The 21,889-nt window shown below is 40.0% G+C and overlaps 2 protein-coding genes across 3 annotated transcripts in view; both read left to right on the top strand.

Annotated features, from left to right (window-relative positions):
• Positions 1-9,163, top strand: LOC138946757 (baculoviral IAP repeat-containing protein 3-like). The gene is made up of 7 exons (XM_070318161.1): positions 1-995; positions 2,039-2,196; positions 2,983-3,025; positions 3,595-3,741; positions 4,844-4,985; positions 5,018-5,298; positions 6,249-9,163. Exons 1-7 carry the CDS (start codon positions 92-94, stop codon positions 6,488-6,490), a joined length of 1,917 nt encoding a protein of 638 aa, XP_070174262.1. The 5' UTR covers positions 1-91; the 3' UTR covers positions 6,491-9,163.
• A 5,442-nt stretch (positions 9,164-14,605) lies between these two features.
• LOC138947504 (src kinase-associated phosphoprotein 2-like) overlaps positions 14,606-21,889 on the top strand; it is a 29,708-nt gene continuing 22,424 nt past the window's right edge. Inside the window, exons 1-2 of one of the 2 annotated variants that reach the window (XM_070318986.1) lie at positions 14,606-14,745; positions 17,256-17,423. In XM_070318986.1, the coding sequence (XP_070175087.1) occupies positions 14,706-14,745; positions 17,256-17,423 (208 nt within the window). In that variant the 5' untranslated portion in view covers positions 14,606-14,705. The remainder of the gene's footprint in view (positions 14,746-17,255; positions 17,424-21,889) is intronic. The other variant, XM_070318985.1, reaches the window with a different exon arrangement.

Genomic DNA, 21,889 nt, shown 5'->3' with positions numbered 1-21,889 from the left:
TTTTAGAACAAAACATTTGGTATGGTTAGTTTTTGATCAAATCTGTGCAAGTTTTGTGTTCTCAGTGCTATTAGCGATCAAAAATTGAACCATGGATACCTCACACGTCCACTGCTTAACACCAGAGGTGAGGAGGCTCATCACATTTCAGCTTACACCGCTTCCAAACGACCGAAATTTGAGCTTTTCCAATTCTCCCGCAAAGTTAGCTCGGGCTGGTTTCCAGAGAGGGGCTGATGCCAGAAACGACGAAGTGATGTGTAGTTTCTGCAAAATCACATACGGCGACTGGGAGGGGGAGTCACCCTTCGCTGTGCATCGAGTGCTCAACGAGCTTTGCCCGTTTCTAAGCACGCCATCGCCTGAAGATGCGGTTCAGAGGCACCCGAGAGTGTTAGATGCTCGACGACGGCTGTTCCAAACAAACGACGAAAGTGATAACCACGGCGACGATTCTGGTTACTATTCTCGTCTGGAAGAATCCACACACTCCCCTGCACCATCGTACGTAAGCGTCTTGAGTCCAGAAGCATCGTTTTCGTTTCCGTTCCATCCAAAAGTTGGTGATGCTTCCCTGCTATTCGCTAGTCGTCGACTGAGAACATTCACAGAGCCTGGTTGTAAGCTCTGTGCGAGGTGGGCTGAGGAGGGGTTTGTGTACAGGCCGGACACTGATGATGTGCAATGTGTGTTTTGTGAGGTCGTGTTTCCTTTTGACTCGTTTGAGGTGCGTGAACTCCATGCAGACAATAGCTCTGCTTGCCCTCGTGTTTTGATGAAAGACGTCGGAAACATCACAGTTGCGGTCGAGGAAAGGATCAGACTAAAGCATCTTCAATGGCAGCTCAAGAAGAAAGAACCACAGATGTCTTATGCTATATGTCATCCTCAGTACGAGGAGGAGAGTATTCGCACAGGAACCTTTGAAAATTGGCCAAAGCTTGAAGCAAAGTTGGAAGCAGATGACCTCAGCAAAGCTGGGTTTTTCTTCACAGGTATGTTGTATTTTCCCCTCTGCTCTGGTCACTTCTACTGGACAAGCAATGCATGTGTCTATTTTCATAGGCACAGTGATTTATTTTATAACACTTTTGTTTTATGATTACAGTGTGGTCTCTGTGCATTGCAGTCTTGGTCTCTGTGCATTCTTCAAATGCTTAAGCTGCAAAAAAAAAGGAACATGAGATTGCTTATTGTCCTACAGGCTAAATATTATGCCTCTTAAGGACATGATATGGGTTATGGTTCGAGTTTCACGACTTTCGATGTATGCTTTAGCTGCTTCAGTGCTCGTAAGGCCCTTATCCCCCCTCTCCCCCCCCCTCTCCCCCCCTCTCCCCCCCCCCCCCCCACCACCCCCCAAACAAAACCAAAAAACAGATTAAAAAATGGTTTGTTTTTGGTGACATTTTGAACAAACATTCAGGGTAGGGAAGTAGGTAATTTATAAATTATTTATTTTTGTTTGTTTTTGTTTTGTTTGTCTGATTGCCAAACCGTACGCTGTGGCACAAGCTGCTAGGTTGGAACATTTATTATAACCCAGGCTTTTTATTCATCCGGTTATGTCCCCTAGTTTTGTGCAAATTGCATCCCTGAATGGCAGCTGGTGTCACTGCAGCACATTTATTTGTAGAGCTTCCAAGTGCCTCAGCCAACCATATATGTACAATGTACCGCGACCATTACAATTGATGACTTTTCTACCCCTTTAAGACACTCGTTTTCTTGGATCTTTTGTTCAAACAGAAATAAATTACAGTTTATGAAAGTGAAACGTGTACATGTATGTAATTTATATAAATTACCTCCATTTGAAATTAAATTCTCCATCTATTTGAAGACAATGTTTTCTCAGATTTTGGCAGTCTTAATGGGAAGAGAAGAGGGGACCATGATTGATATGTTATGAAACATTATTGTATTATACATGAGTAATTTATGCTCTTTGAAAGAAGTGAAATAATTGATGATATCACCTCTGTACGGACAGACTTATCAATGCTACCCCTCAGCTCTTGTCATTTTGCTATTTCAGGCTGTGCGGACAAGGTGAAGTGCTATTGCTGTGGTGTGGGACTGTACAAGTGGTGTCAGGGTGCATGCCCCTGGGAACAACACGCTCTGCACATGCCTGCCTGTCCTCACCTCCAGTCCAAGGGACACAACTTCATTCAGCTTGCTGCTCAGGCACAGGTAACCTCCCTTATTTGTTTGATAAGGCATGAAGAAATTTAAACTTTGCTGTTGTTGTATATCTTCCAGTCCCAATCCCTTGTATACTCATATCTTGCTTTTTGTACAGAGCATCTGATAGAAATGGCAGTACCAAGAGTAATCTGCATTGATCTGTGTCATCATGACTGACACAGGGCTCCCCATGCACAAACGCTCTATCTAGAGTAGAAGGTCCCAGGACTACCAACTTTAGAAGGTCCAAAGACCATTGAGTTCATATTCTTGCTTTTGGAAGGCGGTGCATGTATTCCTCGTCGACAGGTGATCATTCAAGCGATCACATGTCAATCCAATGCCAAGTTCTCTGAGCCCTTCATGAAATCATTATGGTCACAGCAGTCACATTAACTGATTAACTTAAATTTTGTAAACTTGCGTCAGCACAGATCTGACAGAACATTTTCAGAAAACAGCATCCAAGGTACGCAAGCTAAGAAAAAATAAGTGCATTGCGGGACCGGCTCGTTTTGGGCTAAGTGCATTTCAGGGCCCCCCTCCATGGATTTCGATCTGGTATGGTTTTTTAATTTCTAGGGCGTACAGGATGCAGCGAAGCACAGTTTAGGGAGCCCTGCTGACAGTTTAAAAATGTTGGTCATCACTCAGTATAGTGCATCGCGTCCATTCATTCTGGTCGTACCTGTCTTTGCATGTGTAGTTTATAGACTTACTTTGAAAATTCAGCGTTGACGACGGTGCATTGGTTTTACAGTTTTTCTTACATCATGTACTTTGTGTGTGCAGGTACTGACAGAGGCTGATCTCCCCCCATCCACAAATGTCAAAGGTCAGTGTTTTTAAAGTTCTAATTGTTCAGAAACTTTAGGAAGAACTTGAAAGCTTGGATTTTTTTTTTAGAATGGCAGAAGTCAGAAAATTTAACCATTAGCTGCTCTTATTATTGAAGCCAAAAAGATGTTTTTGGTGAGGTTATTGAAATGAATATCGAACTTATGATCATACTGTCTGCAGAATCACCAAGTGGCAATCATAGCTTTGATTAATGTCTATGAAATCCATGTGTGTATAGCTTTATTATGATCTTATTGTCTTCAGAATCCCCAAGCATAACTTATGAATCACATATTTTTTTAGGATGGAACTTACTTACTTACTGCCTTTCACGCCTGGTGGCGTGTAGGGCAGCGATTTAGGATGAAAGTCGCTTGTTTATTTTTATTCTTGTTAATGTTATTCTCTCAGGTGCCAGGAGCCTGGTTCCGTATAACTCTCACTTACTCTATTACACAGCTCATATGCATTGAGAGTGCTTACTTCCCTTTGTTTATCAGAATTATGAATCACAGTTTATAAAATCCATGTGTGTATAACTTTGATGATCTTGCTGTCTTTCAGAATGTGCAAGCAGCACTGGTGATCTGGTGACGTCACCGCCTGGCTCCCTGACGATGGACATGTGCGCGGTGACTGCGGCTCTCACCACAAGTCAGTACAGTGTTGCAGACATCCGTCAGGCCGTCCTGACCTATTTCTTTCACACTAGTGAGTCTGTCGTAAAAACCGATACAGTCAAATTTGCCCTGGTGACCACCTCTGCCTATTATGGCCACAAGAAACGATCCCTGGCAGAGATTTGTTCTATATATATTTATCATTTCGATCACCTCTCCAGAACAAACCGGCACGGTTGGCCTAGTGGTAAGGCGTCCGCCCCGTGATCGGGAGGTCGTGGGTTCGAACCCCGGCCGGGTCATACCTAAGACTTTAAAATTGGCAATCTAGTGGCTGCTCCGCCTGGCGTCTGGCATTATGGGGTTAGTGCTAGGACTGGTTGGTCCGGTGTCAGAATAATGTGACTGGGTGAGACATGAAGCCTGTGCTGCGACTTCTGTCTTGTGTGTGGCACACGTTATGTCAAAGCAGCACCGCCCTGATATGGCCCTTCGTGGTCGGCTGGGCGTTAAGCAAACAAACAAACAAACAAAACCTCTCCAGAACGACCACGTAACTGTAAGACCACTTTTGGCTGGTCCCATGCGTGGTCATTATACACAGGTTCAACTGTACTGTTAGTGTTAGCACAAAATTTGTGCTGATTAGAAACAAAGAAAGTTAGTACCGTCACCCTCTCCATAGCACATCCGTCAGGCCGTCCTGACCTATTTCTTTCACACTAGTGAGTGTGTCGTAACGTTAAAAATTGACACGATTATTTCATTCACACTAGAGAGTTTGTCGTAAAGTTTGAAAATCAGTTCACTTTACTGAGCACTGTAGACTAAACAATGACTTCTGCTTTCTTTTTTGTGTGTACATGTGTGTGTGTGTGTGTGTGTCTGTATGTGTGTTCGCGCATCTTTAAAGTCTATAAAAGACAACTCCTGTTTTACCACAGTAATGAGCACTTGGGTTTATGCATTTGTGTAATTTGCAATTTGTTTTTTTATGTAAAAACTCATAATTTTTCAATAAATAAATATGTATCAAAAATGTCTCTGTCTGTGCAACAGGCAAATTCCCCACCTAGGACATACTGCTGGGACAGTTGAGTTATACGTGTGTTTATCTGATGGTGGTGATTTTGCCAGTGAAAAAATAAATGTTTTTGCAACAACTTCATTTAAAAAAAATCTCTATGTTACAGGCAAGTTCCCCACAAAGGACATACTGCTCGGACAACTAAGGGCTGCGGATGTCAACTTCACCGACCTCTGCAAACAGAGAGAAGCTAATTTCCAGAAAGACACACAGCTACAAGAGAAGAGAAAGACACAGGAACAGACACAGTCATACAGCAGTCACAAACAGTCATACAAGAGAAAGACACAGCATTAGAACAGACACACACAGTCGTAGAGCAGCATGTCCAAACAATCCAGCAGCGAGACGAAGAATTACAGTTCCACAGAGAAGCCCTCAGATCCCAGGAGGCGGAGCTTGAACAAAAAGAGGCGGAACTAAGCCGCCAATCACAGGAGCTGGAGAGGAAGCGGCGGCTGATGGCGTACCAGGAGCGTCAAATCTCGGCCTTACAGCTCCAGATGCAGACGTTGCTGGCCCACAGACGCCAGGCAGATCAGCAGGGAAATCAGGCAGCACGTAAGTTGTGTGTGTGATTTGTAAATGATGTTTTCCCCCGAAAGCGGCATATGGCTGCCTGCATGGAGGGTTAAAAACGGTCATACACGTAATAAAAAAAACACTTGTGCACAAGCATGAGTGAACGTTGGAGTTTCAGCCCATGAATGAAGAAGAAGAAGAAAATGATGGTTATTGTGTTTGTTGTGTAAGTGAGATTAGAACAAGGTGCTGCTGTTGTGGTGAAATAATTAATACTCTGCCACAGTCCAGGCCCATGTTTTGTAAGTTCGATCCACAAAGGGGTAAATAAAGTGTATACTTTATTTGATGTTAAACGTTGCACACCAATGTTTTAACAAATACATAATTCAAGGGAGGTTATTGTGCTAGACATCAAGAACTAAGGAAGGACAGAAGAAATTACAGGCCTGAAAGTGGCGAGTATTTTACTCGCCATGGCGAGTAGAAACATGTTACGGGCGAGTAGATATGTTCATCTACTCGCCAAATGCGAACAAAGTTGCTGAAACAAATTGTTGGTTTGGCTAGTAAAGTTTGCTCTCTGGCTAGTAAATTTCAAGAATCACTCGCCTTTGCCTAGTGCACAATTGTTTGGACTTTCAGGGCTAAATTAGAAATGATCTCTGGTAGAAAGAGAAGGTCTTTCAACTTTTAAAGCAAACTGTACATGAAAATGATGAATGCAGATGGTCTGCAGAAAAATAGTTATTGAAAAGAAATTAATTATTGTTATTGTTGGAACATACAATATTTTTTAAGTAATAAAAGCTGCAGACTACATTTTGTTAAACAGTCTTGGCTATGTATGTCTGACACAGATTGTATGATTAGACAGAGATAGTACATGTGCGTCAATCTTTTGATTTGTCTGTGCTAAAATATTTAGGTTCTTTCATAATTGTGCAACGCTTTGTTCAATATTTATTTTTAATTTTTAATTTTTACAGCAGTTCAGGCAGCAGCAAACAATGCAGCAGCAGTACCAGCAGCCCCTAACGCAGCAGCACAAAACAACAACATGACATGCGACATCCGTTGCAAAGTCTGTCTCTCTGCAGAAAGCAACACCATCTTCCAGCCATGCTGTCACATCACCTGTTGTAAAACGTGTGCTGAAGAACTCATCAGCGAAGTTTGCCCGGTATGTCGCACACCAATTAGTGATGTCCTCCCAGCTTACATTTCGTAGAAGTGGAAGAGTAATGGGTATGCTTCAGGACTGAAGACTTTCGGGCTGGCGTTTGTTGTCGTAGTTTCTGAAGGGTGATGCAAGGAATGATCAATGCATGTTAGAACCACAGACTTTTTAAAATATTTTTTATAGAAAGTGTCTGGTGTTATGGTTCTTTAATAAGGTAGCTCTTGGTGTTCATTTATCCTTTCGACTGTTTCACTGACCTTTTCACTTTCGCTTATGTGGAAAAGTGTTTGTGACACGAAACCTTGCAATTTGGTGTGAGATGATATCATATTGTTTCGAATTGCACACAGCAATGTCTTCTTTTGATGGTTCATTAATTGCATTTAGAAACTATGGTTTTAATCTTGTAAAGCCAAACCTAGTGTATGAAGCTAGTTAGATTTAGCCAGTTATTTTGGTAGTTGTGTTACAGTATGTACAAATCTGGCAGTCATTTAAAAACTATGGGGCATTTTCCATTGGTCATTATAACAACACTTGTATGTGTCTCAGTTCTGTCATCAGCTCGATAGAGATTCCAAATTCATAGGCAGCAAGACAGAATGTTTGTCACAGTCACCTAAACCATGGTTATGAGTTTTAGTGTTCACACACATGAAGAGAAACCATACTTCCAGGTAAGCATTTACATACATGTACATGTACTAAATGTATTGGCATTGAATTTTCATATAAGTTACAGTTTTTGAAAGTAAAATCTTGCACTGAAAATAAATCTTTGAAGTGCTGAGATAATGGCTGAAAATTTATTCAGCCGTAGTCTTTACAAAGACCTTCCTTGATTTTAGTTTTTTCTAGGTCAAAAACTGCATGCAGCTAGCACATGAAAGAACAAAACCATATTTTCACAAAGTGAATGATTTGCAGGCACATTGATCATGCAGCATCTGTAGGACTATATTTTCACAAAGTGAATGATTTGCAGGCACATTGATCATGCAGCATCTGTAGGACTAGACGTATTGTAGTCAGAGAAGTATTTATTGGCTCACGTAAGTGTAGCCTATGCGATGCTAACTTTTGTCTGTCTGTGCGTGCGTGCGTATGTATGTATGTATGTCTGTGGTAGAAACTTTAACATTTGAAGACGTCACAACATTTGAAGACGTCACATTATGACGTAAGAGGGTTAGACGTCACGCGAAGGAATTACTGAAAGTCTCGGTCATTGTTATTTTGAGCGGGCCGAGACTAGTTTTTTCTTCGAAATCGGCCATTCAGATCTAGATCTAGTGTCTCGCTTTCTTGCACAGTGTCACCCATGCCGCTTACTGTGTGTGTGTGTGTGTGTGTGTGTATGTGTGACGAAGTGATTGAGTTTGTGTTACTGTTTGTCGATTTCTTACGTGAGCCTTGAAGGCTTCGCCTCTTGTTTTCTCTGTACAGATAACATGAAGGTTAATTAAGAAAGGGTTGAAACTCGTGTGTATCTTATTTTCAAGTGTTCCAAGTTTTAGGTATTATTTTGCTGGCTGTGTGAAGTTCAAAACCACAGAGTACAGCCATATCTCGCCTTTTCTTGAATAATTGTTGTAATTTATGTAAATAATAATTGACTTGTTGATCTGTAGATCAGCTCATTAAATTACCAGGAGACTAAAAATGTATTGAAATTTGTATGAGATATTGTGAGAAGAAATAAATAGTTCTAATGTACATTTTGAAAAATTTTTAAATCTGATCAGCAATTGCAGTGCTTGTCATTTTCGAAATCCTGAACAGAAATTGCAGCATTTGTAATTTTTGAAATTCTTATTGGAAATTGTACTGTCAATTATGATGGTATGCTGTACATAGACTAAATGCCATGTGAAAACAGTGTAAATAAGCTGTGTCTATTCTGTTGTTATGTTTGTGGGTAACATGAATGAAATTTGTATGAATGAGAATATTTTATATCAACTTTGTTTTGGCAGCTTTACAGAGAGAGCATATGTGTGTGTGTGTGTGTGTGTGTGTGTGTGTGTGTGTGTGTGTGTGTGTGTGTGTGTGTGTGTGTGTGTGTGTGTGTGTGTGTGTGTGATAGAGAGAGAGAGTCGAGAGAGAGAGAGAGAGAGAGTGTGTGTGTGAGTGAGAGAGAAAGAAAGAGAGAGAGAGAGAGATGTTTTTTTTGTACATGCAGATTATTTATGTATTGTTATGAAATCTTACACTTTTAGCTATATGTAATATGGCTTGTCTCTTTCCCAGGAAGTTTCAATTCTCATACATTTTCAAGTCAAGTCATCATGTTATACCTTACAGTTGATCTGTTATATCAATATGTTCAATGTATTTGTCAGTTTGCATTTACTTTCCCTGCTAATGCTTGGTATTGAATTAGAACAAAACTTAACCATTTAACAACTTTAATGATATTTTTTGTTATTTCACACTGTAGTGTTGTACAGTGATGATAGTTTTGGCATTTTCCTTGCATGTGTTGAGTTGTACACTGCACTGAGTAGAAAGTGCAGCACTTTGTTGGTTAGAGAGTGGTGTTGGTTTCACGAAGAAATAGAATGTACATATGTATACAATATTTTCCACAGACTTTAATTTCCTGCTCTGATCTCTTTCTGTCTGTCTCTCTGTGTTTCGTTTCATCTCTCTCTCTCTCTCTCTCTCTCTCTCTCTCTCTCTCTCTCTCTCTCTCTCTCTCTCTCTCTCTTTTTTATCTCTCTCTCTCTCTCTCTCTCTCTCTCTCTCTCTCTCTCTCTCTCTCTCTCTCTCTCTCTCACTCTCTCTCTCTTTCTCTCTGTCTTGCTCTCCCACTCTTTCACTGTCTCTCCGATGATGATGATTCCACTAATATATCAACCACTTGAACATGTATCAGTATACTGGATCTCTGCACACAGGGGGGCCTACCTGAGTGTGCTGATTCTCTTGCTCTGTTCATTCTTGCTTTATAGACTGGCTGTGCCTCCATTCTTTATAAGATTTGATATGAATGTGTTCTCTTATTCATTTATGTGTATTCGTTCATTGTTTTGTGAAGCATTTACAAAAAAAACATCCTTGACGGATTTATTTTTGCACACGGTTTTTTTTCTATACCTTATTCTCAGTGATTTTCATTTCTATGCATTTACAAAATGCTAGCTGTGTAAACAATATATTTGGTCAACAAAGGGGAACAAACATACTTCATAGTATCTCATTTCACAGAAAGGACAGATTGAGATAGACATATGCAGGTATGAATTATTTTTTACAGGCAGCAATTTTCTAAACAAAACTACAACATGGAAAGTGTTAGTTAAAATTGTATGTATACATTATTGTTATTCATAGATTTGAATTCTGTCAGATTGATTAAGTGTTCGTTAAAATTGTATGTATAAAATTATTGTTATTCATATAGATTTTAATCCTGTCAGGTTGATAAGGACTTTTAAAGATTGTTATTTGTTCATGTGAATTCTTGTATATGGATTGTGTATAATCCTTGCATGGTTGCCTTTTCCTCTTTTTTCATTTCTGTCTACACTTCTGTTTGCTTAACTTGTGTATTTACAATGTGTTTACAAATCTGGGTTTCTTAAGTTGCAATAATTGGTCAAGTTTGGATGATACTATTTTCTTTTCACTTTGTACAAGGTTTTGAATGCAGATGGAGAGATCATGGATTTGTTATAGAAGATCTGGAAAAAAACTGTCTTGTGAAAAATATTCTAAAGTTTGTTGCAGAATTCAAGATATGTAATTGTTCCTGGTTAAAATGTACAAGCCTAAAAACAGTGAGCTAAGATTTGTACAAAGTTTTAACACCTTTTAAAAAAACCAACTAGGGAGCAAAAGAGCAAAGACTTGATCAAGACCAGAATTTACTCAGGCATTCAAACAGGCACACGCACACACATACACAAGCACATACATACATACATGATCTCAAACACACATACACGCACAAATGCACGCACGTAAGCATACACACAGACACACACACACACACACACACACACACTCATGCTTGTTTTTTACAAGACTGGACAGCAAACAATTTTGGAGACTTAATTAATTGGTGTGCAATATATTAAAAGGATTTTAATGCTGGTTCAAATTCTTGAGATTGAAAAATGTTTTGTATGATCTTTAAACATCTTTACTATAAGTCAAGCATGCATTGGGGGTAAGATGATGCGCCAAATTTTTGTCATTAGCATTGATAGTCTATGATGATTTAAAAAAAATTAAAAACAAAATGTGTGTGAAGAATTTCTCTTTTATGAAAATGCAGGATCAGTTTTGCCTTTGATCTTGTCTTTTCTGCATTTAAATTGCTGCATATATTGCTTTTGTTGTACTGGAAATAAACACATTGTAGCAACGAGTAACAGTCTGCAAGTGTGTGTGTGTGTGTGTACACAGTCATGTGAGTGTGTGTGTACACAGTCATGTGTGTGTGTGTGTGAGTGTACACAGTCATGTGTGTGTGAGTGTGTGTGTACAGTCATGCATGTGTGTGTGTGTGCGGGTGTGCATGCGTGTGTGTGTGCACGGTCATGTGTGTGCGTGTGTGTGTTTGTGCCAGTGTGTGAGTGCGTGTGCATCATTCATGCATGCGCATTCATGAGCATGCATGTGAGTACGTGCGCATGTGTGTGTGAGTGTGTGTGTGTGTGCGCGCATGTGTGTGTGTGTGTGGGTGTGTGTACATCACTTGCCCCCTGTGAACATGAAGAACAGTGGATGGTTGTGTAAGGCTTCAAATTTTGTTTTTATATTATCAGCGTTTTAACTTTTTCCGTGTACTAATGTTTGCCCTAATCCTTCAAGCCATTGTCCCACACCCCAACCCCCCACCCCGACACCTCTACCACCTTATTGTTTCCTTGTCTTCTAATTACTAAGGGTCATACAAAAATAGGCAGATGCGTTTGAGGACAGATCTTGGTGAAAAACAAGTTATATGACTGGAAAGGACATCCATTCCCCTACACAGGGACCTATATTTCTAATATAGGTCTATGCCCTACAATACTACGTATTAAGCAAATAGATTGATTGATGTCACATAACTTAGTGTTTATATAGTTGAACCTACAACACAGACACCCACCAAAATCAAATTCAGTACAGTGGAACCCCCCTTTTAAGATCTCAACAAATCTGAAAAATTGGGTCTTAAAAAGGAGGATCTAAGTCTTAAAATGGGGGTAAATTTACAGAGGTCATGAACAAAAAGTCTGCAAAAACAAGGTCGTAAAAGGGAGGGAGTCTTAAATTGGGGGGTCTTCAAAAGGGGTTCCACTGTATTACTATTGTCTCAAATTGTATTGTGTAATACTATTGTGTGTATTTTACGATATGTGATACAGTGGAACCCCTCTTTCAAGGCTCCCCAATTTAAGACTCCGTCCTTTTTCAGACCTTGTTTTCTAAGACTTTCTGTTCTTAACCTCTGTGAAATTACCCCATTTTAAGACTCCGTCCTTTTTCAGACCTTGTTTTCTAAGACTTTCTGTTCTTAACCTCTGTGAAATTACCCCATTTTAAGACTCCCTCCTTTGTAATAGACCCGATTTTCTAAGATTTTTGGAGGTCTTTAAAAGGGGGTTCCACTGTACGACAATTAAATCACCGAAACTGTGAAGGCGCAATGCGTTCAGCGGTTACTGAAATGTCTTGTGTGAGTGTGTGTGTACATCACTTGCCCCCTGTGAACATGAAGAACAGTTGATGGTTATGTATACGGCTTCAAATTTTGTTTTTATATTTTCAGCGTTTTTAACTTTTACTTTGTTTACTAATGTTTGCCCTAATCCTTCAAGCCATTGCCCCCCCCCCCCCCCCCCCCCTCTAATATGTCCCGTGTTTTTTTCCTCATTACCTGCTGATACGGATTCAAAAACCGCCTTTTACGGCATCTGAGAGAAATTACACCGCCTACACCGTTCAGCAAAAAATAATTTCATTGTAAGACAATACAGGGGAACAAAACTGACTGGTGTTTTTTACACCCCCGGTATAGGGGTGTGTATAGGTTTCATTCGATGTGTTTGTTTGTTTGTTTGTGTGTTTGTGTTCGCATATAGATCTCAAGAATGAACGGACCGATCGTCACCAAACTTGGTGAACAGGTTCTATACATTCCTGAGACGGTCCTTACAAAAATTGGGACCAGTCAAACACACGGTTAGGGAGTTATTGCTGGATTAAGATTCTACAAGGATTTATACAGAAACATATTCATGGTCAAAGGGAAATAACCTTCTCAGTTGGTGGCAGTGAGAATGGTTATTTCCCTTTGACCAACGGGGGTGTTTTTCCTACCTCGGAGGAATTTCTTGTTATATTTTCAGCGTTTTTAACTTTTACTTTGTTTACTAATGTTTGCCCTAATCCTTCAAGCCATTGCCCCACCCACCCCCCACCCCCCCACCCCCCACCCCCCACCCCCTCTCTAAAATGTCCAGTGTTTTTTTCCTCATTACCTGCTGATACGGATTCAAAAACCGCCTTTTACGGCATCTGAAAGGAATTACACCGCCTACACCGTTCAGCAAACAATAATTTCACTGTAAGACAATACAGGGGTACAAAACTGACTGGGGTTTTTTTCTGTTGATTTTTGCGTGCAAACTGACCTTGCTTTTGCGAATTTTATTTTGGGGAGTGTCTGTGTTGGGTAAGTTCCACTGTACGGTAAAATCAATGTGTTTTCTGAAAATGGCAGGGAAATGAATGGCCTTTCCAGTCATAATATAACTGGTTTTACACTAAAGATCTGCACTTAAACGTATCGAGTAGTAGTAGTGTAGTAGGGGTTAGGGACTGGATTGGTATCCATAAGCCTCACGGCTTTTTTCGCGTCCCATCTCATTATCAAATTTGATTGCAGGTCAATCATATTAACTTGCTCAGAGTCGTATTATTTTACTCAATATCAATTATCGTACAAATAAAGTATAATCTGCCTATTTTTACATTTAGTCAAGTTTTGACTAAATGTTTTAACATAGAGGGGGGAATCGAGACGAGGGTCGTGGTGTGTGTGTGTGTGTGTGTGTGTGTGTGTATGTGTGTGTGTGTGTGTGTGACTTGGTGTGTGTGTGTGTGTGTGTGTGTGTGTGTGTAGAGCGATTCAAAGTAAACTACTGGACCGATCTTTATGAAATTTTCCATGAGAGTTCCTGGGTATGATATCCCCAAACGTTTTTTTCATTTTTTCGATAAATGTCTTTGATGACGTCCTATTTGGCATTTTGTAAAAGTTGAGGCGGCACTGTCACACCCTCATTTTTCAATCAAATTGATCGAAATTTTGGCCAAGCAATCTTCGACGAAGGCCGGACTTTGGGATTGCATTTCAGCTTGGAGGTTTAAAAATTAATGGATGACTTTGGTCATTAAAAATCTGAAAATTGTAAAAGAAATATGTTTTTTATAAAACGATCCAAAATTACGTTTATCGTATTCTTCATCATTTTCTGATTCCAAAAACATATAAATAAGTTATATTCGGATTAAAAACAAGCTCTGAAAATTAAAAATATAAAAATTATGATTAAAATTAAATTTCTTGTCCGTTCCTGATTCCAAAAACATATAGATATGATATGTTTGGATTAAAAACACATTCAGAGAGTTAAAAAGAATAGAGATATAGAAATGCGTGTTATTCTCCTCAGCGCAACCGCTACCGCGCTTTTCTGGATTGCCATTCCACTGCCTTTGCCACGAGCGGTGCCGACAGACGATGCTACGAGCTGTGTACGGTCTTGCGGAAAAAAATGCAATGCGTTCAGTTTCATTCTGTGAGTTCGACTGAGCTCAGAGACATTCTATCTATGTCTCTGCTGAGCTTGACTAAATGTTGTATTTTCGCCTTACGCGACTTTTTTTTATGACGGTTAATTGTGCGTGTGGTTTATTGTTTTTCTTTCTTTGTATTTTTTTGGTATACATGTCAAATTTGCTTCACATTATAGTTATTTCTATTCATTTCTTAGTATGAACTCTTTGTGGTTATATCGTGGAGGTGGTGGAGGGGGGGGGGGGGGGTGTCACATGACACATCTCTTGACAGGAATCTATTTTAGCACGCCGTTTACCATTTGCCATTGACAAGCATGTCACGGCCATCAGGAACCAATGAGAAAAGTTGTTACATGATTCAGGAAGTTGGAGACTCCGCACGCAAACAACACACGAGGAAGCTAAATATCAGTCGGCATGTTCGGAAGGACCGCGAGGTCGAAGTGACAATTTTACCAAAATGACGTCCCTTAAACAGAAAATTGGAAGCCTTTTGACAGGTAAGTAATCTACAGATCAACTTTAAAAATACCTAAATTGCACTGTTGTGGTAAAATTTCAGGAGAATGGTGTTGGGGCATGTTGAATGAATGTGTCGTCGTGTTCATTTTCAGCTGTGAGTGAGGTAGTGCGAAGTATCGGTTTACGGAATGCGGAAGCTTTGTACTCTTCAGCGGTCGATGTAAATAAGCGAAGGTAGATTCGAAGTAGTCTGGGGGATAAACCTTAATACTTTTACACAGGGCATCGATGAATAAATAACCACAGATCGTCAAAATTCAGATCGAGAGTTTCTCAGTACACTTGTGATGTCAGTTTCAGAGATTTGTCACTGTGAAGAGTGGAGGTATACACGCCCCTCGCGGCAATTACAGTGGAACCCCCCTTGAAGACTACCCTATTTATGACCTTCCCACTTCTTAAGATCCTGATTTTTCAGACTTAGTAATCTTGAACTTTAGCATGTTAAATTCATAGCTCATAATTCAGAGGCATTTAAGTCTCCAAATTTGTAGAACCTGCACTTGTCAGGGTTTAGCCTGGAAGAAAAGTCAATGGGACATTTGTCCCCCTCAACCAAATTCTGATGGGACATCACATAGTCGAAGGCAAAACGCACTAGCGGGCGGTCCGGAAATGCTTGTGTCGAAAGATGCAAAATAGTGCTATTTAGTGCCATAAAATTATGATGATATGAGAATTTGCCAGTGTATCCGGTTAGTGTGTGTGTGTGTGTGTGTTTGTCTGTGTTTTGATCGATATCGCTTCTGTTGACAGTTTCCACAGAGGTACTCGCGCAAGCACAGATAGTTCGCAGAATTGGTTGAATACTAATGAATTACATTTTAAAAAGCAAATCACATTGCATTTTACAAACTCGCAAGTTGCTCGGCTTGGCGCGCGTTTTTGCCTATAGCTCATTCCGAACATTGTACTCCCGTGAAAAGTGTGCATGGGGTGGCGCAGTGGTACGTAATCTCAGTGCGCCCTTTGACGCACTGAAGGGGTTTTCAATGGGACATTTTGAGATGTTATGCGCCAATGGCGCAAGGCGCACTAGTAAATGAAACCCTGACTTGTAATCATAACAATTTAGATCCCTTTGAAGTTACGGAAGGAACTCCGAATGCATTTTGTTTTCAAGGGTCAAAGAAGGAATTATCCGTATGTGCGGACAAGGGAGACAATTTAACTCTTTCGTGTAAATGATGTCCCATGGTTGACAACGTACGCCATTTTCGGTGCATTTTCGTCGATTGAACAACCAAATTAATTAATTGTGCTTAAGTTTGGAGCTCAATCCGTCAATTAATTTCACGACAAATGTTCTTTGGCTTGCTTACATGGACTTGTATCAAAAATAAGTAAAGAATGTCACTGGATTCTGAGCTATGAATTTAACACGCTAAAGTTCAAGATTACCTCAGACTTTCTGTTCTGAGTGTTCATTATTTTTGTAACATGTCTCCAGGCCTCCTTCAGACCTTTTAGTTCTAAAGACCGGATTTTCTCTGATTTCCTTTTGGTCTTCAAAAATGAAAAAATAAGTGAGGGAGATAACATTGTACCAAGAGTAATAAGTGGTAGTTTACATAACGTTAGAGTGGGGTTTTAAAGCAACATAAAGGTAATAAGGGGAAAGGAGTGAAATGATAGTGTGTATGCATGCACTACAAAACCAGTTTGCCCACTGTTAATAACTGTATGCACTTGTCAGAGTAAGCTGTTGGCTGTGAGTGTGATACACCCCATGCGTAGCATATACCTGTCTTTGTGCAGCAAGTGAATGCCGCTTATTTAACCTTATTCAACTATCTGAATACATGCCTTGCTATAGTATAAGCGTTTTTTCAATCCCCTTAGGCATGAGATTTTTTTTCTCCTTTTCGCGGTAACCCGAGGTGGCCGGGCCATTTTCCAACTCACTGTCAACTAGAAAGAAAGAAAAAGAATGATACAATTTATAGGTCTATGATACATGTGACGGTTTTATACCAAGTGCATACCTCAGCGTGTTGGAAACCCTTTCCAATTTAAGGTATACATGTACTGAGTACTTGCAGGATCTATTCTATACACCCGGCCATAATTTAAGTTTTTGATGACCTTAATAATATACCTACCATTGTTTTATTATTATTTTGTTGGGGAGATGGGGGGGGGGGGGGGGAGCGTTGTACACCACAGCTTTTCTTGTTTTTGCTGTGTGGTTCTTATTACAGTGGAACCACCATTTTAAGACCCCGGCCCTCCATTTTAAGACCTTGTTTTCTCAGATTTTCTGTTCACAACCTGTGTAAATTTACCTCCATTTTAAGACCCCCTCCATTTTAAGACCCCCTCCATTTTAAGACCCCCTCCATTTTAAGACCTTGTTTTCTCAGATTTCTGGAGGTCTTAAAAGGGGGGTTTCACTGTACCAGCGGGTGGGTGTGGTGTCGTCTGTTATCGTAACCACACCTTTTTGTGAGTTTTTTTGTTGGCCCTTATACAAAATTTCTTTTTTCAGAGGTTGAAAAATTCCTTGTGGAGACCCTGAAGGGAGCGAAACTGAACAGCGGGGCTAAAGATGAGAAGGACCGCATTTTGGAGAAAGTTCGACAACTCTTGGAGGAGATTCCTGGGTCGTCCAGCAGCAACCTAGACAACAGCTATGCCAGTGGTGGAAGTCTTAAAGGTGGTCGTCTACATTTTGCCTTTTTTTCAATAATCTTATGGTTAGATTTCGCTAAAAAGTTATGTCAGATGATGAATGAACCATGGGGAAAAAAGTTATAGAAAAAAAAATATATGTAAAAAAAGATTTTATTTTTGGGTAGCGTGACTCACGCTTCCAATATTTTGTTTTCTGTTTGCTGAGAACATGTGCTTTGCCTAAAAATACTGACCAATCAAATTCATGTCACTATGCTTATAGCCACGCCCAAACAAGTGCAGCAACAGTTTGACACTGGAGCTGTCCACGCTTTTTTTTAAACGCACGAAATGCACGGGATTTGAGAGGAGTTTTGCGCTTGGCATTTTCCAAATAAGGATATCCTACTATGAGTACTACGCTGGAATACTACAATGAATTTTCAAACGGATACACTGGCTTTGTCTTTCCTGATCGAAAGGGGGTGTATTGTTGATAATTGTAGATAATAGACTCTGCATTGTAATGGTCAAATGGCGATTTCGGAATAAAAATGTGGACAAGGACCTTTAAAATATCTGGTGGTTAGTGAAAATAAAATTTCTTTTTATCTCAATGCAGTTCTAAATGGGATGATTGTGGTGGTATGATTTATACAGAGAGATATTGCCACAGCTATGCCAGTGGTGGAAGTCTTAAAATATCTGGTGGTTAGTGAAAATAAAATTTCTCTTATTATACTTTTTATCTTGCAGTTATGGATGATTGTGGTGGTATGATTTATACAGAGAGAGAGAGAATGTTTTTGTGCAGAGATGTTGTCAGGCACAGAGCTATAGAGGACAGAAAGTCGGTTCAACCTGGATTGAAAATACGTATCGGTCGAAATGTCTTGGCGATATTGAAAGTGTTTTGTTACTATGTTAGAAGACCTCCTACATGTCAAAATTATCAGATGGTCGTATAATTATAAAGGCCAAAAAACTCTGTACTCACGTGTTAACGAAGAATGTGGCAACGTTTCAACCCCAGGGGCATTCAAACAAACAAAGTAGAAACAAGAGGCGAAGCCTTCAAGGCTCACGTAAGAAATCGACAAACAGTAACACAAACTCAATCACTCCGTCACACATACACACACACACACACACACACACACACACACACACACACACACACACACATACAAAAACACACACACAGTAAGCATAGGTGAAACTGTGCAAGAAAGCGAGACCCTGGATCTGCCAAGTAGTCTCGGCCCGCTCACAATAACAATGACCGAGACTTTCAGTAATTCCTTTGCGTGACGTCTAACCCTCTTACGTCATAATGTGACGTCTTCAAATAGTTTCTATCACACACGTCGAACACTTTTGACCGAGACTGACGTAATCCATAGACTCGGAAATGTTAAAGTTTCTATCACACACACACACACGCACGCACAGACAGACAAACTTTATCATCGCATAGGCTACACTTACGTGAGCCAAAAAGAAGACAGACAATAGAACAGGAAGAAGAAGTATACAGATGTATGTTTTTATGTATCACCCTCACGCTCAGTCACCATTGTTATTCTGCTATCAGATGTATGTTTTTATGTATCACCCTCACGCTCAGTCACCATTGTTATTCTGCTATCAGATGTATGTTTTTATGTATCACCCTCACGCTCAGTCACCATTGTTATTCTGCTATCAGATGTATGTTTTTATGTATCACCCTCACGCTCAGTCACCATTGTTATTCTGCTATCAGATGTATGTTTTTATGTATCACCCTCACGCTCAGTCACCATTGTTATTCTGCTATCAGATGTATGTTTTTATGTATCACCCTCACGCTCAGTCACCATTGTCATTCTGCTATCAGATGTATGTTTTTATGTATCACCCTCACGCTCAGTCATCCAAACAATGATATAATTACTGTGATGTTCTTAACTACACTTTAACATGGAATGTATGTATGTATGTATGTATGTATGTATGTATGTATGTATGTAGGTATGTATGTAGGTATGTATGTAGGCATGTATGCATGTGTATTGGTGTGTCGGTGTGTCAGGTGTGCAAGAAAAAAGGGTATTTTTATATCATGGGTTTTATGAATTTTCTTCTTTTATTCTTTTATAGTTATTAATTAATGACCTATATGTGCTGATGACTAAATTAATTTCCTTTGTTGGATCAATAAAATGTTATGAGTTATGAGTTATGAGTTATGTATCACCCTCACGCTCAGTCACCATTGTTATTCTGCTATCAGATGTATGTTTTTATGTATCACCCTCACGCTCAGTCACCATTGTTATTCTGCTATCAGATGTATGTTTTTATGTATCACCCTCACGCTCAGTCACCATTGTTATTCTGCTATCAGATGTATGTTTTTATGTATCACCCTCACGCTCAGTCACCATTGTTATTCTGCTATCAGATGGTCTACCGGTCAGGGGTCATTGCATTGATTGAGATCGACAGAGTTATAATGCATCAGTGACAGGAAGACCGAGGCCTGGGAATAATACTGTTTATGTGTGTGTGTTCTCATGCAAGTACATGTACATGCATGTTAGTTTGTATCCATATATATATATATATGTGTATCATGACTCATGTATCATTGTGCATGCCTAGCGCCTCTGTACATCGTGAATGCGTGCATGGTGTGTGCCTATATATATCACTGTTTGAATTCAATGTGAGAGAAGGAGATAGAGAATTCACATAAAAGCTCTTTACAGCAAGGAGATATAGAGATCTAGAAATACTCTGGTATTAGAGTCAGTTCATGTTTCAAAAGAGGAAGTTTGGCAGCATAGCAAAATAAAATAAATAAAAAGAAAGAAAGAAGAAAATAACTTCCTGGTTCACTGGTACCTGTGATGGAGTAGTTACACCCTTGGAACCAGTAACCTAGCTGGTGACATGCAGGTATAGTGCCAGGTATATTTTGGTAAACATAATAAACAAATGACAAGAGAGTTTGTTCATTCATGGGAGGTGCCTCACAGTACAGGTACCACTGTACTGACATTAGATGTGTGTAGAGTTTACAGTGGTACCTGTAACAGGTATTCCATTGAAAGGCACCTCTCCAATTAGAAGGCACCTTGCTACACCTCCTTGCCTAGTAATCAGTAAATTACAGGTAACCACTGTACTGATAAGATGTGTGTGGAGTTTACAGTGGTACCTGCAACAGGTATTCCAATTAGAGGGCACCTTGCTATATATAACCTCCTTGCCTAGTAATCAGTAATTGATAAGATGTGTGTAGAGTTTACAGTGGTACCTGTAACAGGTATTCCAATTAGAGGGCACCTTGCTATATAACCTCCTTGCCTTGTAACCAGTAAAGTACTGTACCACATACTGTACTGATAAGATGTGTATAGAGTTTACAGTGGTACCTGTAAGTTATAACAGTCATTCCAAGGAGAGGACACCTCTCCCATTAGAGGGCACCTTTCTATGCATCCTTGCCTAGTAATCAGTAAAGTACAGGTAACCACTGTACTGATAAGATGTGTGTGGAGTGTACAGGCACGGTACCTGTATCAGGTATTCCAATTAGAGAGCACTTGCAATATCTCCTTGTCTAGTAATCATTAATGTACAGTGACCCCTTGTAAGACCCCCTGATTGAAGGCTTCCTCCCTTTTAAGACCCGGTTTTATCATATTTTTGGTTCATAACCTCTGTAAATTTACCCCAATTTTAAGACTCCCCCTTGTTAAAACATTATTTTCTCCAATATTTGGAGGTCTTAAAAAAAAGGGGGAAGGGGGTTGCACTGTACCAAACTGCCAGTGCCTTTCTACAATGCGGGGACTTTTTTTTAGCTGGCCCTAAGGGCATTTTCTAATCATTATAAGGTACATGCAGTGAAATCCTCCTTTCAAGACCTCCAAAAAGCTGAGAAAATCATGTCTTAAAAGACCGGCACGGTTGGCCTAGTGGTAAGGCGTCCGCCCCGTGATCGGGAGGTCGTGGGTTCGAACCCCGGCCGGGTCATACCTAAGACTTTAAAATTGGCAATCTAGTGGCTGCTCCGCCTGGCGTCTGGCATTATGGGGTTAGTGCTTGGACTGGTTGGTCCGGTGTCAGAATAATGTGACTGGGTGAGACATGACGCCTGTGCTGCGACTTCTGTCTTGCGTGTGGCGCACGTTATATGTCAAAGCAGCACCGCCCTGATATGGCCCTTCGTGGTCGGCTGGGCGTTAAGCAAACAAACAAACAAACAAAAAAGGTCTTAAAAGACATGAGGGCAGGAGGCAGGTGGTCGTCTACATTTTTGCTTTTTTTCAATAATCTTATGGTTAGATTTCGCTAAAAAGTTATGTCAGATGATGAATGAATCATGGGGAAAAAACTTATGAAAAAAAAAATATAGTTAAAAAAAGATTTTATTTTTGGGTAGCGTGACTCACGCTTCCAATATTTTGTTTTCTGTTTGCTGAGAACATGTGCTTTGCCTAAAAATACTGACCAATC

The sequence above is a fragment of the Littorina saxatilis genome, linkage group LG14 (genome assembly GCF_037325665.1).
Source record: "Littorina saxatilis isolate snail1 linkage group LG14, US_GU_Lsax_2.0, whole genome shotgun sequence".
Classification (NCBI taxonomy): Eukaryota; Metazoa; Mollusca; class Gastropoda; order Littorinimorpha; family Littorinidae; genus Littorina; species Littorina saxatilis.
The sequence above is the reverse complement of the archived record's forward strand: the minus strand, read 5'-3'. Positions and strand labels throughout refer to the sequence as shown.